Below are 18,838 nucleotides of genomic sequence, written 5' to 3' on the forward strand. Positions count from 1 at the left end.
ATCTGCAAATACAGAAAGGCTTCTTCGCAGTAAGAGCTGTGAAAATGTGGAATAGACTCCCTCAAGAGCTGGTTTTTAAAAAGGCCTTAAAATTCCCTGCTGTAGCAAATTGGATCATGCTTTGCTGTTTTTTTTACCTTCCTCTCGATCAGAGGTCTCCAAACTTTCTAAACAAAGGGCCAGCTTACTGTCCTTCAGACTTTAGGAGTCGGTGGGAGTAATGAAGGTCTCAACATCAGTGGGAAAAAATTACACCCCATTGTTTGTTTCAGTGATAATAATTGTGCCCATTATAGGTGTAAGTGGGAGGAATTGTGCCCCATCATTGATGTCATTGGGCCCCATTGTTGGTGTCAGTGGGAGGAATTGTGTGCCATTGTTGGTATTATTGGGAGGAATTATGCCACTTCATTGGTGTCATTGGGAAGAATTATGCCCCATTGTTGGTGTGGATGAAATAATGTCCCAAGGGACTGGTTAAATTAAAGCAAAGGGCCACATATGGCCCCCGGGCCGCAGTTTGGAGAACACTGCTCTAGATCAACTGCGGGTATAAGATTGCGTATATAGGATTGTATGATTTTTTTTCCTCCCTTTTATTGGTCGAACTAGATCAGGGGGAGGCAACCTGGGGCCCTCCAGCTGCTGTGGAACTACATTTCCCATGAGCCATTGCAAGGCTGGCGGTTACAATTACTCCCAGAGGCATGATGGGGCTTGTAGTTCTGCAACAGCTGGAGGGCCCCAGGTTACCTACCCCTGAACTAGATGGACTCGTATCTTTTTTCAACCTGACTATGTATGTAGTGTACAGGACGCCAAGGTTGGGTCCTGGACGGGTGCTATATAGCACCGATATTTGGGTTATGGTCCCTTTGAGGGTCCCTTTAAGGGTAGTGTGGAAGTATTCAGGGGGTCACCCAGGATGGGTGAGGAATTCCCAGTAAAAGCCATAATCAGTAGAAGACTGACTCGCAGTTCTCTCTGGGTTAATAGAGAGATATTTGGGATCTGGAATTTCGGAAGCCCTGAAGTGATATTCGGGTGGGAAAGGGCCTCCACCCCTGACTACAGGGATTCCAGCACACACGGGGTTCATGAATGCATTTTTTTGTCCTCTTCTGATGACATATCATACACTATCGTTTTTTTTTTTTGGTCTTCATTGTCTAAATGAAGAGGAGAGAAATGAGGAGAGACGTAAGAAAACTTGGGCCGGTCGTTGACAAAAATAAATAAATAAAAAATAATGTATCATTATTTTTTTTTTTTGTCAATGACTAGCCCGAGTTTTCTCATTTCTCTCCTTTGCTGGCAAATGTATTTTAGATCCCGTATTTTTTTTTTATTAGACATTTACCAAGATATGTGTTTGTGTTATAACGAGCAGCTGCTAAGCAGAGGTGTGTTTAAATAAAAATGTGATTTACTTTAATGGTTTTGGTTTATCTGGCCATTGTTAGGGATTTTACATGTACTTTTTTTTTATACATTTACATTATTGCTTGGTTTTAATATAACATCGGCAGCAGCACCCCAATCTGATTTATTATATTATAAACATAAAAAAATCGCTCTTTTAGTAGTAGATGTGGCACCTGATTTTTTAAATCCGTGGTAAAAGGCATGAATTGTCTGATGGGGTTATCAGGCAGCCACAAAAGATCTAAAAGCTATAAGAAACTGTATTTTTAAAATGAAATAAATATAAAGAACAAAATGAATTAAAAATATACATGAAATAAATGACCCGACACAAACTGTACCGATAAAAACAGATAACATGTAAAATATGTACAATAAATAGAAAACAATCCTATACAATTTCTAGTAAAATAAATTACAGAGAATAACAATTTAGAAGTTAAATGTATTTAAATATAATATAAATATTTTTTGCATCCCTGAGAATTCTACAACTGAACCATAGATAGATATATAGTATATAGATAGATAGATAGATAGATCTATCTATCTATCTATCTATCTATCTATCTATCTATCTATCTATCTATCTATCTATCTATCTATCTATCTATCTATCTATCTATCTATCTATCTATCTATCTATCTATCTATCTATCTATCTATCTATCTGTCTATCTGTCTATCTGTCTATCTGTCTATCTGTCTATCTGTCTATCTGTCTATCTGTCTATCTGTCTATCTGTCTATCTATCTATCTATCTATCTATCTATCTATCTATCTATCTATCTATCTATCTATCTATCTATCTATCTATCTATCTATCTATCTATCTATCTATACATACAGTATCTCACAAAAGTGATTACACCCCTCACATTTTTCATGTGACAACACTGAAGAAATGACACTTGTCTACAATGTAAAGTAGTGAGTGTACAGCTTGTATAACAGTGTAAATTTGCTGTCCCCTCAAAATAACTCAACACACAGCCATTAATGTCTAAACCGCTGGCAACAAAAGTCAGTACACCCCTAAGTGAAAATCTCCAAATTGGGCCCAAAGTGTCAATATTTTGTGTGGCCACCATTATTTCTTCAGTGTTGTCGCATAAAAAGGTAGAATAAAAGATTTACAAAAATGTGAAGGATGTACTCACTTTTGGGAGATACTGTATATATAGATCTCTAAGAAGGCCTACAATAGAGCCAAGCCCAAAATGAATCCTTCATACGAAGACCAAAACACCCTCTCACAATATACATTTGATTACAAGGCATTGGCCAGGAATTGGACCCAGACAACCCGCATGGCAAGTGAGAATTCTACCACTGAGCTACGAATATATACAAACATCCATGCTGATCCTTAAAAAGGCCTATAATAAAGCCAAAGATCGCGACAGATGCTCACAGATTTCTCATACAAATACCAAAACATCCTCTCAGACTACACGTTTGATTACTAAATATACCGCACAACATAAGCAGATGATGCAGCCAGAAAATATATTAAGCCATATCTTGAAATACTTAATTCAAAAGATCACAATCAAATAGGGACTGATCGGTTCATAGCCCTTATGTGGGTGTTGGTAGACCAACACGTTCTGAAGTTGGCACTCCCCCCCCTAGGAAGCTTAGGTATTGCCCCTGGATCCTAAACGACCACAATGTCATCCTCCCAAATGGACAAACCCAAACATTAGGTCAATTGTCAAACTGCTGGTTTCGTGTATATTATTAACTGCTTCTGTGGCGCTTCCTACATTGGAAAAACCAAAGTCCTTTTTTCAAATATTTCCTCACATTTAATTTCTAATAGTAAGTTAGAGACCCCCATGAGTAGACACATTGGGCTATACCACAGTTTTGGCACTATCCACCATGATTTTTTTTTGCTTTGGAACACATCCCGCCAGCGTGACTGGAGGGGTTAAAGTGCTAAGCCGAAACGACTTGGATCCACAACCTTCAAGCTACCCAATTCCCAGTTCAGAATGAAGCTATCCATTTCAAACCTTTTGTAAAAGTTGCATCCTTATCGACCTTATCGGCGTGGGGGTCCCCCTAAATTCCATACCAGGCCCTTTAGGTCTGGTATGGATATTAAGGGGAACCCCGCACCAAAATAAAAAAAAATGGCATGGGGTCCCCGCAAAAATCCATACCAGACCCTTATCTGAGCACGCAACCTGGCAGACCCCAGGAACAGAGGGGGGAAGAGAGAGCGGCCCCCCTCCTGAACCGTACCAGACCACATGCCCTCAACATTGGGAGGGTGCTTTGGGGTCCCCCCAAAGCACCTTGCCCCATGTTGATGAGGACAAGGGCCTCATCCCCACAACCCTTGCCTGGTGGTTGTGGGGGTCTTGTGATTTAACAAGGGGACCCCCAGATCCCGGCCTCCCCCGTGTGAAATGGTAAGGGGGTACTTTACCCCTACCATTTCACAAAAAAAGTGTCAAAAATGTTAAAAATGACAAGAGACAGTTTTTGACAATTCCTTTTTTTAAATGCTTTTTTTTCCATCTTCTTTCTTCTATCTTCTATCTTCTTTCTTCTATCTTCTATCTTCCTTCGATTTCTTCCTCCATATTCTTCTTCTTCTTCCTCCGATTCTCTGCTTCTTGCTCCGGTGTTCTCGTCCGGCATCTTCCTCCGTGGTGTCTTCTTCCCTTCTTCATGCTCGGGTCGCTCCGCATCCATGATGGGAGGCTCCCGCTGAATGACGCTTCTCGTCTTCTGACGGTTCTTAAATAACAGAGGGCAGGGCCACCCGGTGACCCCGCCCCCCTCTGACGCACGGGGACTTGACGGGGACTTCCCTGTGGCTTTCCCCGTGACATCAGAGGGGGGCGGGGTGGGTGATCCCCTCTGACATTACGGGGAGAGCCTCGAGGAAGCCCCCGTCAAGTCCAGTCTTCTGACGGTTCTTAAATAACGGAGGGCGGGGCCACCCGGTGACCCCGCCCCACATTATTTAAGAACCGTCAGAAGACGAGAAGCGTCGCACAGCGGGAGCCTCCCATCATGGATGCGGAGTGTCCCGAGCATGAAGAAGGGAAGAAGACTCAAACTCAAAGCTCATCCCTAACCAGGATACAGGAGGGTCTACACAGGGATATAGCAATGTATATGTGTAGAACCCTCTACATAGGTAGGTGCTAGAGGTGAGATTTTTGTGAGTGCAGGCAAATTTGGTTAGGCCTAGCTGGAAGCTAGGCCTGTTTGTTTTGGTTTGTGTGGGCTGAGAGTGGCTCCGAGTAGCAGCTGATGACTAACAGACAGCCTCACTTCATTGTCACCTCCCTCTTTCTTCTAGAGGATTCATCCCAATCCCCAACTAGAATTGGCAGGGGGCAGGCCTCTTTGAAATACCCTGAGTCAGCCCAGCCAGGAAGGAGTTGTCGGGTGGAAGAACCAAGGATGAAATACTAGGCTGCCGGGGCCGTTGAAGGAGCTCCCCAGTCTGGGGGGTGACCTTGGGCCTGGGAAACGGGTGCAGAATGGAGCCCTTCAAGAACTCATGAAGGATCTGAGCAGGAGGCACAGGAGGAGTCAGAGAGGACAGCAGGAGCTAGTACTGCCGGGCAAGTCTTCAGGAGGGAACCACCGGTTGCAGCAAGGACAGCCAGTGAGTGACATGTGCTATCAAGAGGACTGGGGTAGCATGCCTGGGAGGACTGGGAGAGTGCATTCTGGGATGGGTGCAGAGCCAGCAGTAAGGACTGTGATCTCATGGGCAGTAAAGTAAGGCAGCTGCAGCCAGGAGGGCTGCCAGGGTCTGAAGAGGGCTTACTAGGAGCAGTAGTCCACCTATAGGACAGCTATAACTAGAGACTTTCTTTTCTATTTTTGCTACATTAAAGGGGCCCGCGGTCCCTGCCTGCAAAAGGCAATTCCTAAGGCCTGGCTGAGCCAGTGTCAGGCCTAAAACATGTGCTAGCTGTGCCTGAGAAAGTAAGAGATGTGCTGGAGAGAGAGAGAGAGAGAGTAACAGTCTGCAAGTAAGAGTTGTGCTGGAGGAGACTAGAGTAACAGAGTGTATATAGCTGTCCCAAATTGATTGCTATACAATCCAATAATTGATTGCTATACAATCATGCAATCGTTTGTTCTATTGGGCATCCCAGAAATTCCTTTACCCATCCAAGTTCTATTCCCTCAATAAAAACAACAAAAACAAACAAGGTGATTTGGAAATTGAATGCCGGGCTGGGCAGGGTGATGGGTGGGCCACAACTTTCAGCAGCCCCTTCAGGGGTACCGCTACATATGCCTGCAGAAATGTTTGATTTCCTTCCATTATTAATGATCTATAATTTACTGATATAATATCTGATGCCTTGTGGCCTGTATCAATAACGTTTTTGCATTAATCCACTTAGAGTGTCAGGAAAGGGCTCCATAAATTTCAAACAAAAGACGAGTGTTCCCAGAATAGAGGTGGAACCTGTGTGGACTTCCCAGCAGCTAATAATGGAAGTAAATCACACATTTCTGCACACATACTATATATCCCTGTGTGGACCCTTCTATGCTTCTATCTTCTGGTGTTTAATTGTCCTCTTTCCCTTTTTGGTCTCTTTTGGCCCTTCCCAGTGAAGATCATATAAATTCCTCTAATAAGCTCCTGATGAAGTGAACCAAAGTCCAAGAAACGTGTTGCATTTTGCAGAGAAATACAATATAAGGATGACACTGCTCAGGCATATCATTGGATATAAGTTTATATACCTCTACAGGGCTGACTATGGAAAAGGTTTATGTATCATGAACATGAATTTTAAATATAAATGTCTGTTTTGGTTTTAAAAGTGTGATTTTGTAATAAAGTTTGTATTTTAAACTACTTCCCGCCCGCCGTATAGTAAAATGACGGCGGGCGGGATGCGCTCTCGTTCTGGGATGATGTCATATGACGACGCCCCAGAACCGCTGCTCTCGTACGCCCACGCGGGAACGAAGATTGTGGCCGAGCCACATTCCTAGGACTTGCTGCGACCCCGATCTCGGTAAAGAGCCGAAGATATACCCATGATGTGATCGGCTGAGTCCAACCTCAGCCGATCACATGTAAACAAGGTAGTGCCATGTATTGGCTCTCCTCAGCTAACACTTACAGTGTGTGTGGTGAGGAGAGCAGATCAGCGGCATCTCCTCGCAGGGGAAACCTGTAAAGGTAATCAAGACATTGATCATCGATGCCCTGATTATAGTACAGCCCCAGCAGTGCCCATCAGTGACACCAATCAGTGTCCATTAGTGATGCCAGTCACTGCTGCCTTTCAGTGCTGCCCATCAGTGCCACCTATCAGTGCCCAGCAGTGCTACCTATAAGTGCCTATCAGTGCGCCTATCAGTGTCCATTAGTGTTGCATATTAGTGCCCACCAGTGCTACCTATAAGTGCCCATCAGTGTTCATTAGTGCCACCTATCAGTGCCACCTATCAGTGCCCACCAGTGCTACTTATAAGTGCCTATCAGTGCGCATTTGTGCGGCATATTAGTGCCTCCTCATCAGTGCCACCTAATCAGTGCCCATAAGTGCCACCCCTTCAGTGCCCATCAGTGCCCATTAGTGCCACCTATCTGTGCCCACCAGCGCTACCTATAAGTGCCCATTAGTGCGCCTATCAGTGCTCATTAGTGCCTCCTCATCAGTGCCACCTAATCAGTGCCCTTCAGGGCTGCCTCATCAGTTCCTTTAAGTGCCGCCTCATCAGCGCACACAGTGAAGGACAAAAATGACTTATCTACAAAATGTACTGACAGAAACTAAGAAAAACTTAAAAAAAGTTATTTTTTCGTTTTTTTTAGCAAAAAATAAAAATCCCAGCAGTGATTATATACAGTCAGGTCCATAAGTATTGGGACATGGACACAATTCTAATCTTTTTGGCTCTATACACCACCACAATGGATTTGAAATGAACAAGATGTGCTTTAACTGCAGACTTTCAGCTTTAATTTGAGGGTATTTACATCCAAATCAGGTGAACGGAGTAGGAATTACAACAGTTTGTATATATGTGCCTCCCGCTTTTTAAGGGACCAAAAGTAATGGGACAATTGGCTGCTCAGCAGTTCCATGGCCAGTTATTTGTTATTCCCTCATTATCCAATTTACAAGGAGCAGATAAAAGGTCCAGAGTTCATTTCAAGTGTGCTATTTGCATTTGGAACCTGTTGCTGTCAACTCTCAATATGAGATCCAAAGAGCTGTCACTATCAGTGAAGCAAGCCATCATTAGGCTGAAAAAACAAAACAAACCCATCAGAGAGATAGAAAAAACATTAGGAGTGGCCAAATCAACTGTTTGGAACATCCTTAAAAAGAAAGAACGCACCGGTGAGCTCAGCAACACCAAAAGACCTGGAAGACCACGGAAAACCACTGTGGTGGATGACCGAAGAATTCTTTCCCTGGTGAAGAAAACACCCTTCACAACAGTTGGCCAGATCAAGAACACCTTCCAGGAGGTAGTTGTATGTGTGTCAAAGTCAACAATCAAGAGAAGACTTCACCAGAGTGAATACAGAGGGTTCACCACAAGATGTAAACCATTGGTGAGCCTCAAAAACAGGAAGGCCAGATTAGAGTTTGCCAAACAACATCTAAAAAAGCCTTCACAGTTCTGGAACAACATCCTATGGACAGATGAGACCAAGATCAACTTGTACCAGAGTGATGGGAAGAGAAGAGTATGGAGAAGGAAAGGAACTGCTCATGATCCAAAGCATACCACCTCATCAGTGAAGCATGGCGGTGGTAGTGTCATGGCGTGGGCATGTATGGCTGCCAATGGAACTGGTTCTCTTGTATTTATTGATGATGTGACTGCTGACAAAAGCAGCAGGATGAATTCTGAAGTGTTTCGGACGATATTTTCTGCTCATATTCAGCAAAATGCTTCAGAACTCATCGGACGGCGCTTCACGGTGCAGATGGCCAATGACTCGAAGCATACTGCGAAAGCAACCAAAGAGTTTTTTAAGGGAAAGAAGTGGAATGTTATGCAATGGCCAAGTCAATCACCTGACCTGAATCCGATTGAGCATACATTTCACTTGCTGAAGACAAAACTGAAGGGAAAATGCCCCAAGAACAAGCAGGAACTGAAGACAGTTGCAGTAGAGGCCTGGCAGAGCATCACCAGGGATGAAACCCAGCGTCTGGTGATGTCTATGCGTTTCAGCTCTATTTGTGTGAAAAGAATGATATAAATGTCATATGGATACAGTGCCGCATGACCGTGCAATTGTCATGCAAAGTGGGACAGCTCTGAAAGCTGAAAATTGGCCTGGGCAGGAAGGGGGGGGGGGGGGGTGGAGTGCCCGGTAGGCAAGTCATTAATTCTACATATTTCTGTGCCCTTAAAATCCTACCATACCTAAGGGGCTTTTCAACCCCATTTTAAGAAATTAAACACTTGAGGTACAAGTTGGTGTTTTTCTCTCATGGACGGTGTCCTCTAGCAGACCTCGAGCCTCCAAAGATTTCTATCCAAATGTTGGCTTTCAGAATTTCCTCCTCCGAGTTGTGCCCGAAGTCTTGCAGATCTCTAGCTTTGCCCAACATGCTGCCCAAAGACCAACAATCAACCTTTTTGTTTTCCACTGATTTATTCAATCATTTTCATAAACTTTCTTTTTTTTCAATAATCATTAATAAAGGTTATGACAATATTTTGAAGCTAAATGAAAACAGTAATCAGAAAAACATTTACAGTAACTGTTCACTTTTCAAAGAGTAACTCCACTTTTTTTTTTTGAGAAAAAGACATTCCCCGCTGGGCGATCAATCTACATTGGAAGGATTTTAAAGTGGATGTAAACCCTCACATATACCCAGTGAAGTGAACAGCCTCAGATGATAACACAGAGATGAAACAAACCTGAATAAGTTGTACAGGTATATCTGCTGTCTTCAGATTTATATACTGTTTAGAAAGAGCTCGTCCTGATAGAATATTCTCTTCTTGATTCACCTGTGGGAGTGGATTTTTGCAATACACTGTGAGGTAGCTGATTGGAGGAAAGGCACACACCCCCTCTCCACATAGGCAGAGACTTGCAGAGCTGTACTGTGAATAGACCAGCTCTCTGCTAATCTATTTATAGCACCCACCAGGACACAAAATTCAGCCTGGTTTTATCACAGATGTCAGAGAACTTGTCAGACATTATCAAGCTGATAACAGAAAAACGGAGCAGGAGAAAGCCTTAGGGCTTTGAAGAAAGATAAGAAAATACAGCAGATAGATGTGCCCAGCTCAGATTTCATGAATCGGGTTTACATCTACTTTAACCATCTTTGTTGCAGATTCCTACCTTTTGTAATTCTGAAGAAATGCCTGTGTGTTTGTCTGTGTCCATGTGGTAAGTGAGTCTAATGGAAGTAGTTTCTTAATTATTATTTTGGTTAGCCCTGCTCAATCTGTTGGCACTTTATAAATCCTGTATAATAATAATAATCAACCAGCTGCTGCACCTACAGGGCCCTAATGAGGAAACTTGCAGGGTCTACATCCCTTTAGACATGATTTCCTATTGGGAGTATCTTAACAAAAAATGAAATTTTTGTTGCAGGGGATGCCAAAAACCTGACTTGTATCTTGCAGACTTCTGGGAAAATCAGTGAGCCAATCACACAAGCAGGAAATTATGCTTCTGGTGGGCTTTCTGTAAACAGCGCCTCCAGGTGGCCATATTACATTACATTTTACAGAAAATTACAGCGGCTGCAGTTTGAAAAGAAAAGGTGATTTTTAATAACATTCAATTACAATTTTACTTGAAACGTAATTGTATATGTCATATTATTTTTTATTTATTTGCTATTTTTTTTTTTTTTTTTAGTTACCCTTTAAAGCGTTTTGTACTTGTCCAATAGCCAATAAAATGGAAATGAAGAAGAATGGAATTACAGTAGAGTTTTAGTCAGAAATTAATTTATTACATTTTAATGTATTTATTTAAAGATAACTTTAAACATAGTTTTATAAAAAGAAAGGCTCTCGGGTGACAAAGGTGTTTTAAATGACATCTTAAGAGACATTTAACGAGACTTAAAGCTTTGTTGTCTTACAACACATCAGACTGTCCTGTGGGAATGTCAGGATTTTATATCTATATAAGTCAAGAACTGAATCAAATGTTTATATGGAAGTCTGAGCATAAGGTGTCGGCACACAGGTTTTCCTATTAATCATTTCTCAGAATAATAATTTTCTTTCTGTGCTTTGTTGATACATTTACACTTTAAGTGAATATGAGAAATCTCACAAAGATTACCACTCTTATTCTTGTGGGTCTATCAGACCATCCACCAACCATGAATGGACTTTTTGTGCTCTTCCTTCTGATCTATCTGATGACTCTTATCACAAACCTCATTATATTTTTCTTGGTCATCACTGACTACCATCTACACAACCCAATGTATTTTTTTCTCAGCAATTTGGCATTTCTGGACATGTCCTATTCATCAGTAACTGCACCAAGGATGCTCTTTGACTTGATCACCAAAAACCGATCAATATCCCTCCCTGCCTGTACAGCCCAAATCTTCTTCTTTGTCTATTTTGCTTGCTCAGAACTTGTCTTGCTCTCGGCTATGTCCTATGACCGGTACATCGCCATCTGCCACCCCCTACATTACACACAAATTATGTCCTGGAGGATGTGCAGTCATTTAGCTGTTATAATTTGGGTCTTTGGGTTTATTTTTTCCTTGGTTCATACACTTTGTTCACTCAGGTTGTCCTTCTGTGGTCCAAATTCCATCCACAGCTTCTTCTGTGACCTTCCACACTTGTTCCAGATCACATGTACAGACCCAACAATAAACATAGTGCTCATTTTTGCATTGAGCAGCAGTGTGTCATTAACTGCCTTTCTTTTCACATTTCTTCCATATGTTAGAATTATCAGTACAATTCTCCACATTCGTGGCAAAACTGGAAAGCTGAAAGCATTCTCTACCTGCACATCGCACCTCTTGGTGGTCTTCATCTACTATGGCTCCATCATTTTTATTTACTTCGTTCCCACTTCCACTAATATGTTTGGCATAAACAAGCTGTTTTCAGTCATATCTGCCCTCATTAACCCTTTGCTCAATCCTCTCATCTACAGCCTGAGGAACAACGACCTTAAGGCAGCATTCAGGAGGACTTTAAATCCCTGAATAATAAGCCAATCCAGAACTAGATTTAGATAGAAATAACTTTCATGCAATGCAGCTCGATGTCTCCAACTTACAAGCCAACCTCAATGCACTGTTTAATTGGGTGACTATGTGGCAAATGAGATTTAATGTTGATAAATGTAAAGTTCTGCACTCGAGGGCTAAGATTATGCATCATACATACTAGGGGGACTACAACTGGGGAATCAATGGTGGAGAAGGATCTGGGTGTTTTGGTAGATCATAAGCTCAATAATATCATGCAATGCCAAGCTGCAATTTCCAAAGTGAGCAGCAAAGTCCTTTCTTGTATAAGAGAGAGAGATATCATCTGTACACATCATTAGTAAGACCTCATCTGGAATACGCAGTTCAGTTTCGGGCTCCAGTTCTCAAAAAGGATATCGGGGAACTGGAGAAAGTGCAGAGAAGTCCAACCAAACTCATAAGAGGCATGGAGGAGCTCAGCTATGAGGAAAGATTAGAGGAACTGGAATTATTCTCTCTTGAGAAGAGGAGATTAGGGGGATATGATCTCCATGTATAATTACATAAGGGGGATTTGATCTCCATGTATAAATACATAAGGGGGGATTTGATCTCCATGTATAAATACATAAGGGGGGATATGATCTCCATATACAAATACATATGTGGTCCGTATAGTGAACTTGGTGTTGAGTTATTCACTTTAAGGCCATCACAGAGGACAAGGACTCTTTAAGTCTAGAGGAAAAGAGACTTAATCTGCAAATACAGAAAGGCTTCTTCGCAGTAAGAGCTGTGAAAATGTGGAATAGACTCCCTCAAGAGCTGGTTTTTAAAAAGGCCTTAAAATTCCCTGCTGTAGCAAATTGGATCATGCTTTGCTGTTTTTTTTGCCTTCCTCTCGATCAGAGGTCTCCAAACTTTCTAAACAAAGGGCCAGCTTACTGTCCTTCAGACTTTAGGAGTCGGTGGGAGTAATGAAGGTCTCAACATCAGTGGGAAAAAATTACACCCCATTGTTTGTTTCAGTGATAATAATTGTGCCCATTATAGGTGTAAGTGGGAGGAATTGTGCCCCATCATTGATGTCATTGGGCCCCATTGTTGGTGTCAGTGGGAGGAATTGTGTGCCATTGTTGGTATTATTGGGAGGAATTATGCCACTTCATTGGTGTCATTGGGAAGAATTATGCCCCATTGTTGGTGTGGATGAAATAATGTCCCAAGGGACTGGTTAAATTAAAGCAAAGGGCCACATATGGCCCCCGGGCCGCAGTTTGGAGAACACTGCTCTAGATCAACTGCGGGTATAAGATTGCGTATATAGGATTGTATGATTTTTTTTCCTCCCTTTTATTGGTCGAACTAGATCAGGGGGAGGCAACCTGGGGCCCTCCAGCTGCTGTGGAACTACATTTCCCATGAGCCATTGCAAGGCTGGCGGTTACAATTACTCCCAGAGGCATGATGGGGCTTGTAGTTCTGCAACAGCTGGAGGGCCCCAGGTTACCTACCCCTGAACTAGATGGACTCGTATCTTTTTTCAACCTGACTATGTATGTAGTGTACAGGACGCCAAGGTTGGGTCCTGGACGGGTGCTATATAGCACCGATATTTGGGTTATGGTCCCTTTGAGGGTCCCTTTAAGGGTAGTGTGGAAGTATTCAGGGGGTCACCCAGGATGGGTGAGGAATTCCCAGTAAAAGCCATAATCAGTAGAAGACTGACTCGCAGTTCTCTCTGGGTTAATAGAGAGATATTTGGGATCTGGAATTTCGGAAGCCCTGAAGTGATATTCGGGTGGGAAAGGGCCTCCACCCCTGACTACAGGGATTCCAGCACACACGGGGTTCATGAATGCATTTTTTTGTCCTCTTCTGATGACATATCATACACTATCGTTTTTTTTTTTTGGTCTTCATTGTCTAAATGAAGAGGAGAGAAATGAGGAGAGACGTAAGAAAACTTGGGCCGGTCGTTGACAAAAATAAATAAATAAAAAATAATGTATCATTATTTTTTTTTTTTGTCAATGACTAGCCCGAGTTTTCTCATTTCTCTCCTTTGCTGGCAAATGTATTTTAGATCCCGTATTTTTTTTTTATTAGACATTTGCCAAGATATGTGTTTGTGTTATAACGAGCAGCTGCTAAGCAGAGGTGTGTTTAAATAAAAATGTGATTTAATTTAATGGTTTTGGTTTATCTGGCCATTGTTAGGGATTTTACATGTACTTTTTTTTTATACATTTACATTATTGCTTGGTTTTAATATAACATCGGCAGCAGCACCCCAATCTGATTTATTATATTATAAACATAAAAAAATCGCTCTTTTAGTAGTAGATGTGGCACCTGATTTTTTAAATCCGTGGTAAAAGGCATGAATTGTCTGATGGGGTTATCAGGCAGCCACAAAAGATCTAAAAGCTATAAGAAACTGTATTTTTAAAATGAAATAAATATAAAGAACAAAATGAATTAAAAATATACATGAAATAAATGACCCGACACAAACTGTACCGATAAAAACAGATAACATGTAAAATATGTACAATAAATAGAAAACAATCCTATACAATTTCTAGTAAAATAAATTACAGAGAATAACAATTTAGAAGTTAAATGTATTTAAATATAATATAAATATTTTTTGCATCCCTGAGAATTCTACAACTGAACCATAGATAGATATATAGTATATAGATAGATAGATAGATAGATCTATCTATCTATCTATCTATCTATCTATCTATCTATCTATCTATCTATCTATCTATCTATCTATCTATCTATCTATCTATCTGTCTATCTGTCTATCTGTCTATCTGTCTATCTGTCTATCTGTCTATCTGTCTATCTGTCTATCTGTCTATCTGTCTATCTGTCTATCTATCTATCTATCTATCTATCTATCTATCTATCTATCTATCTATCTATCTATCTATCTATCTATCTATCTATCTATACATACAGTATCTCACAAAAGTGATTACACCCCTCACATTTTTCATGTGACAACACTGAAGAAATGACACTTGTCTACAATGTAAAGTAGTGAGTGTACAGCTTGTATAACAGTGTAAATTTGCTGTCCCCTCAAAATAACTCAACACACAGCCATTAATGTCTAAACCGCTGGCAACAAAAGTCAGTACACCCCTAAGTGAAAATCTCCAAATTGGGCCCAAAGTGTCAATATTTTGTGTGGCCACCATTATTTCTTCAGTGTTGTCACATAAAAAGGTAGAATAAAAGATTTACAAAAATGTGAAGGATGTACTCACTTTTGTGAGATACTGTATATATAGATTTCTAAGAAGGCCTACAATAGAGCCAAGCCCAAAATGAATCCTTCATACGAAGACCAAAACACCCTCTCACAATATACATTTGATTACAAGGCATTGGCCAGGAATTGGACCCAGACAACCCGCATGGCAAGTGAGAATTCTACCACTGAGCTACGAATATATACAAACATCCATGCCGATCCTTAAAAAGGCCTATAATAAAGCCAAAGATCGCGACAGATGCTCACAGATTTTTCATACAAAGACCAAAACATCCTCTCAGACTACACGTTTGATTACTAGGAATACCGCACAACATAAGCAGATGATGCAGCCAGAAAATATATTAAGCCATATCTTGAAATACTTAATTCAAAAGATCACAATCAAATAGGGACCGATCGGTTCATAGCCCTTATGTGGGTGTTGGTAGATCAACACGTTCTGAAGTTGGCACTCCCCCCCGTAGGAAGCTTAGGTATTGCCCCTGGATCCTAAACAACCACAATGTCACCCTCCCAAATGGACAAACCCAAACATTAGGTCAATTGTCAAACTGCTGGTTTCGTGTATATTATTAACTGCTTCTGTGGCGCTTCCTACATTGGAAAAACCAAAGTCCTTTTTTCAAACATTTCCTCACATTTAATTTCTAATGGTAAGTTAGAGACCCCCATGAGTAGACACATTGGGCTATACCACAATTTTGGCACTATCCAGCATGATTTTTTTTTTGCTTTGGAACACATCCAGCCAGCGTGACTGGAGGGGTTAAAGTGCTAAGCCGAAACGACTTGGATCCACAACCTTCAAGCTACCCAATTCCCAGTCCTGAATGAAGCTATCCGTTTCAAACCTTTTGTAAAAGTTGCATCCTTATCGACCTTATCGGCGTGGGGGTCCCCCTAAATTCCATACCAGGCCCTTTAGGTCTGGTATGGATATTAAGGGGAACCCCGCACCAAAATAAAAAAAAGGCGTGGGGGTCCCCCTCAAAATCCATACCAGACCCTTCAGGTCTGGTATGGATTTTAAGGGGAACCCCACGCCGAAATAAAAAAAAAATGGCATGGGGTCCCCCCAAAAATTCATACCAGACCCTTATCTGAGCACGCAACCTGGCAGGCCCCAGGAAAAGAGGGGGGAGGAGAGAGCGGCCCCCCTCCTGAACCGTACCAGACCACATGCCCTCAACATTGGGAGGGTGCTTTGGGGTTCCCCCAAAGCACCTTGCCCAATGTTGATGAGGACAAGGGCCTCATCCCCACAACCCTTGCCTGGTGGTTGTGGGGGTCTTGTGATTTAACAAGGGGACCCCCAGATCCCGGCCTCCCCCATGTGAAATGGTAAAGGGGTACTTTACCCCTACCATTTCACAAAAAAAGTGTCAAAAATGTTAAAAATGACAAGAGACAGTTATTGACAATTCCTTTATTTAAATGCTTTTTTTTCCTTCTTCTTTCTTTTATCTTCTATCTTCTTTCTTCTTTCTTCTATCTTCCTTTGGTTTCTTCCTCCATCTTCTTCTTCTTCCTCTGATCCCCTGCTTCTTGCTCCAGTGTTCTCGTCCGGCATCTTCTTCCCTTCTTCATGCTCGGGTCGCTCCGCATCCATGATGGGAGGCTCCCGCTGTGTGACGCTTCTCGTCTTCTGACGGTTCTTAAATAACGGAGGGCAGGGCCACCCGGTGACCCCACCCCCCTCTGACGCACAGGGACTTGACGGGGACTTCCCTGTGGCTTTCCCCGTGACGTCAGAGGGGGGGCGGGGTGGGTGATCCCCTCTGACATCACGGGGAGAGCCTCGAGGAAGCCCCCGTCAAGTCCAGTCTTCTGACGGTTCTTAAATAACGGAGGGCGGGGCCACCCGGTGACCCCGCCCAACATTATTTATGAACCATCAGAAGACGAGAAGCGTCACACAGCGGGAGCCTCCCATCATGAATGCAGAGCGGCCCGAGCATGAAGAAGGGAAGAAGACTCGAACTCGAAGCTCATCCCTAACCAGGATACAGGAGGGTCTACACAGGGATATAGTAATATATATGTGTAGAACCCTCTACATAGGTAGGTGCTAGAGGTGAGATTTTTGTGAGTGCAGGCAAATTTGGTTAGACCTAGCTGAAAGCAAGGCCTGTTTGTTTTGGTTTATGTGGGCTGGGAGTGGCTCCGAGTAGCAGCTGATGACTAACAGACAGCCTCACTTCATTGTCACCTCCCTCTTTCTTCTAGAGGATTCATCCCAATCCCCAACTAGAATTGGCAGGGGGCAGGCCTCTTTGAAATACCCTGAGTCAGCCCAGCTGGGGAGGAGTTGTCGGGTGGAAGAACCAAGGATGATGTACTAGGCTGCCGGGCCGTTGAGGAAGCTCCCCAGTTTGGGGGGGTGACCTTGGTCCTTGGAAACGGGTGCAGAATGGAGCCCTTCAAGAACTCATGAAGGATCTGAGCAGGAGGCACAGGAGGAGTCAGAGAGGACAGCAAGAGCTAGTACTGCTGGGTAAGTCTTCAGGAGGGAACCACCAGTTGCAGCAAGGAGGGCCAGTGAGTGACATGTGCTATCAGGAGGACTGGGGCAGCACGCCTGAGAGGACTGGGAGAGTGCATTCTGGGATGGGTGCAGAGCCAGCACTAAGGACTGTGATCTCATGGGCAGTAAAGTAAGGCAGCTGCAGCCAGGAGGGCTGAAGGGTCTGAAGAGGGCTTACTAGGAGCAGTAGTCCACCTGTAGGACAGCTATAACTAGAGACTTTCTTTTCTATTTTTGCTACATTAAAGGGGCCTGAGGTCCCTCCCTGCAAAAGGCAATTCCTAAGGCCTGGCTGAGCCAGTGTCAGGCCTAAAACATGTGCTAGCTGTGCCTGAGAAAGTAAGAGATGTGCTGGAGAGAGAGAGAGAGTAACAGTCTGCAAGTAAGAGTTGTGCTGGAGGAGACTAGAGTAACAGAGTCTATATAGCTGTGCCAAATTGATTGCTATACAGTCCAATAATTGATTGCTATACAATCATCCAATCGTTTGTTCTATTGGGCATCCCATAAATTCCTTTACCCCTCCAAGTTCTATTCCCTCAATAAAAACAACAAAAACAAACAAGGTGATTTGGGAATTGAATGCTGGGCTGGGCAGGGTGATAGGTGGGCCACAACTTTCAGCAGCCCCTTCAGGAGTACCGCTACATATGCCTGCAGAAATGTGTGATTTCCTTCCATTATTAATGATCTATAATTTACTGATATAATATCTGATGCCTTGTGGCTAGTATCAATGACGTTTTTGCATTAATCCACTTAAAGTGTCAGGAAAGGGCTCGATAAATTTCAAACAAAAGACGAGTGTTCCCAGAATAGAGGTGGAACCTGTGTGGACTTCCCAGCAGCTAATAATGGAAGTAAATCACACATTTCTGCACACATACTATATATCCCTGTGTGGACCCTTCTGTGCTTCTATCTTCTGGTGTTTAATTGTCCTCTTTCCCTTTCTGGTCTCTTTTGGCCCTTCCCAGTGAAGCTCATATAAATTCCTCTAATAAGCTTCTGATGAAGTGGACCAAAGTCCAAGAAACGTGTTGCATTTTGCAGAGAAATACAATATAAGGATGACACTGCTCAGGCATATCATTGGATATAAGTTTATATACCTCTAGGGCTGTCTGTGGAAAAGGTTTATGTATCATGAACACGAATTTTAAATATAAATGTCTGTTTTGGTTTTAAAAGTGTGATTTTGTAATAAAGTTTGTATTTTAAACTACTTCCCGCCCGCCGTATAGTAAAATGACGGCAGGCGGGATGCGCTCTCGTTCTGGGATGATGTCATATGACGACACCCCAGAACCGCTGCTCTCGCACGCCCACGCGGGGGTGTGCAGAACGAAGATTGTGGCCGAGCCGCGTTCCTAGGACACACCGCGACCCCGATCTCGGTAAAGAGC

General features: G+C 42.6%; 1 protein-coding gene across 1 annotated transcript; it reads left to right on the forward strand.

Moving 5' to 3' along the window:
- Positions 1 to 10,704: 10,704 nt before the first annotated feature.
- Positions 10,705 to 11,622, forward strand: LOC141102442 (olfactory receptor 1J21-like). The gene has a single exon (XM_073591393.1). The coding sequence runs from the start codon at positions 10,705 to 10,707 to the stop codon at positions 11,620 to 11,622; it is 918 nt and encodes a 305-aa protein (XP_073447494.1).
- The last annotated feature ends 7,216 nt before the right edge of the window (positions 11,623 to 18,838 follow it).

The sequence above is a fragment of the Aquarana catesbeiana genome, linkage group LG07 (genome assembly GCF_042186555.1).
Source record: "Aquarana catesbeiana isolate 2022-GZ linkage group LG07, ASM4218655v1, whole genome shotgun sequence".
Classification (NCBI taxonomy): domain Eukaryota; kingdom Metazoa; phylum Chordata; class Amphibia; order Anura; family Ranidae; genus Aquarana; species Aquarana catesbeiana.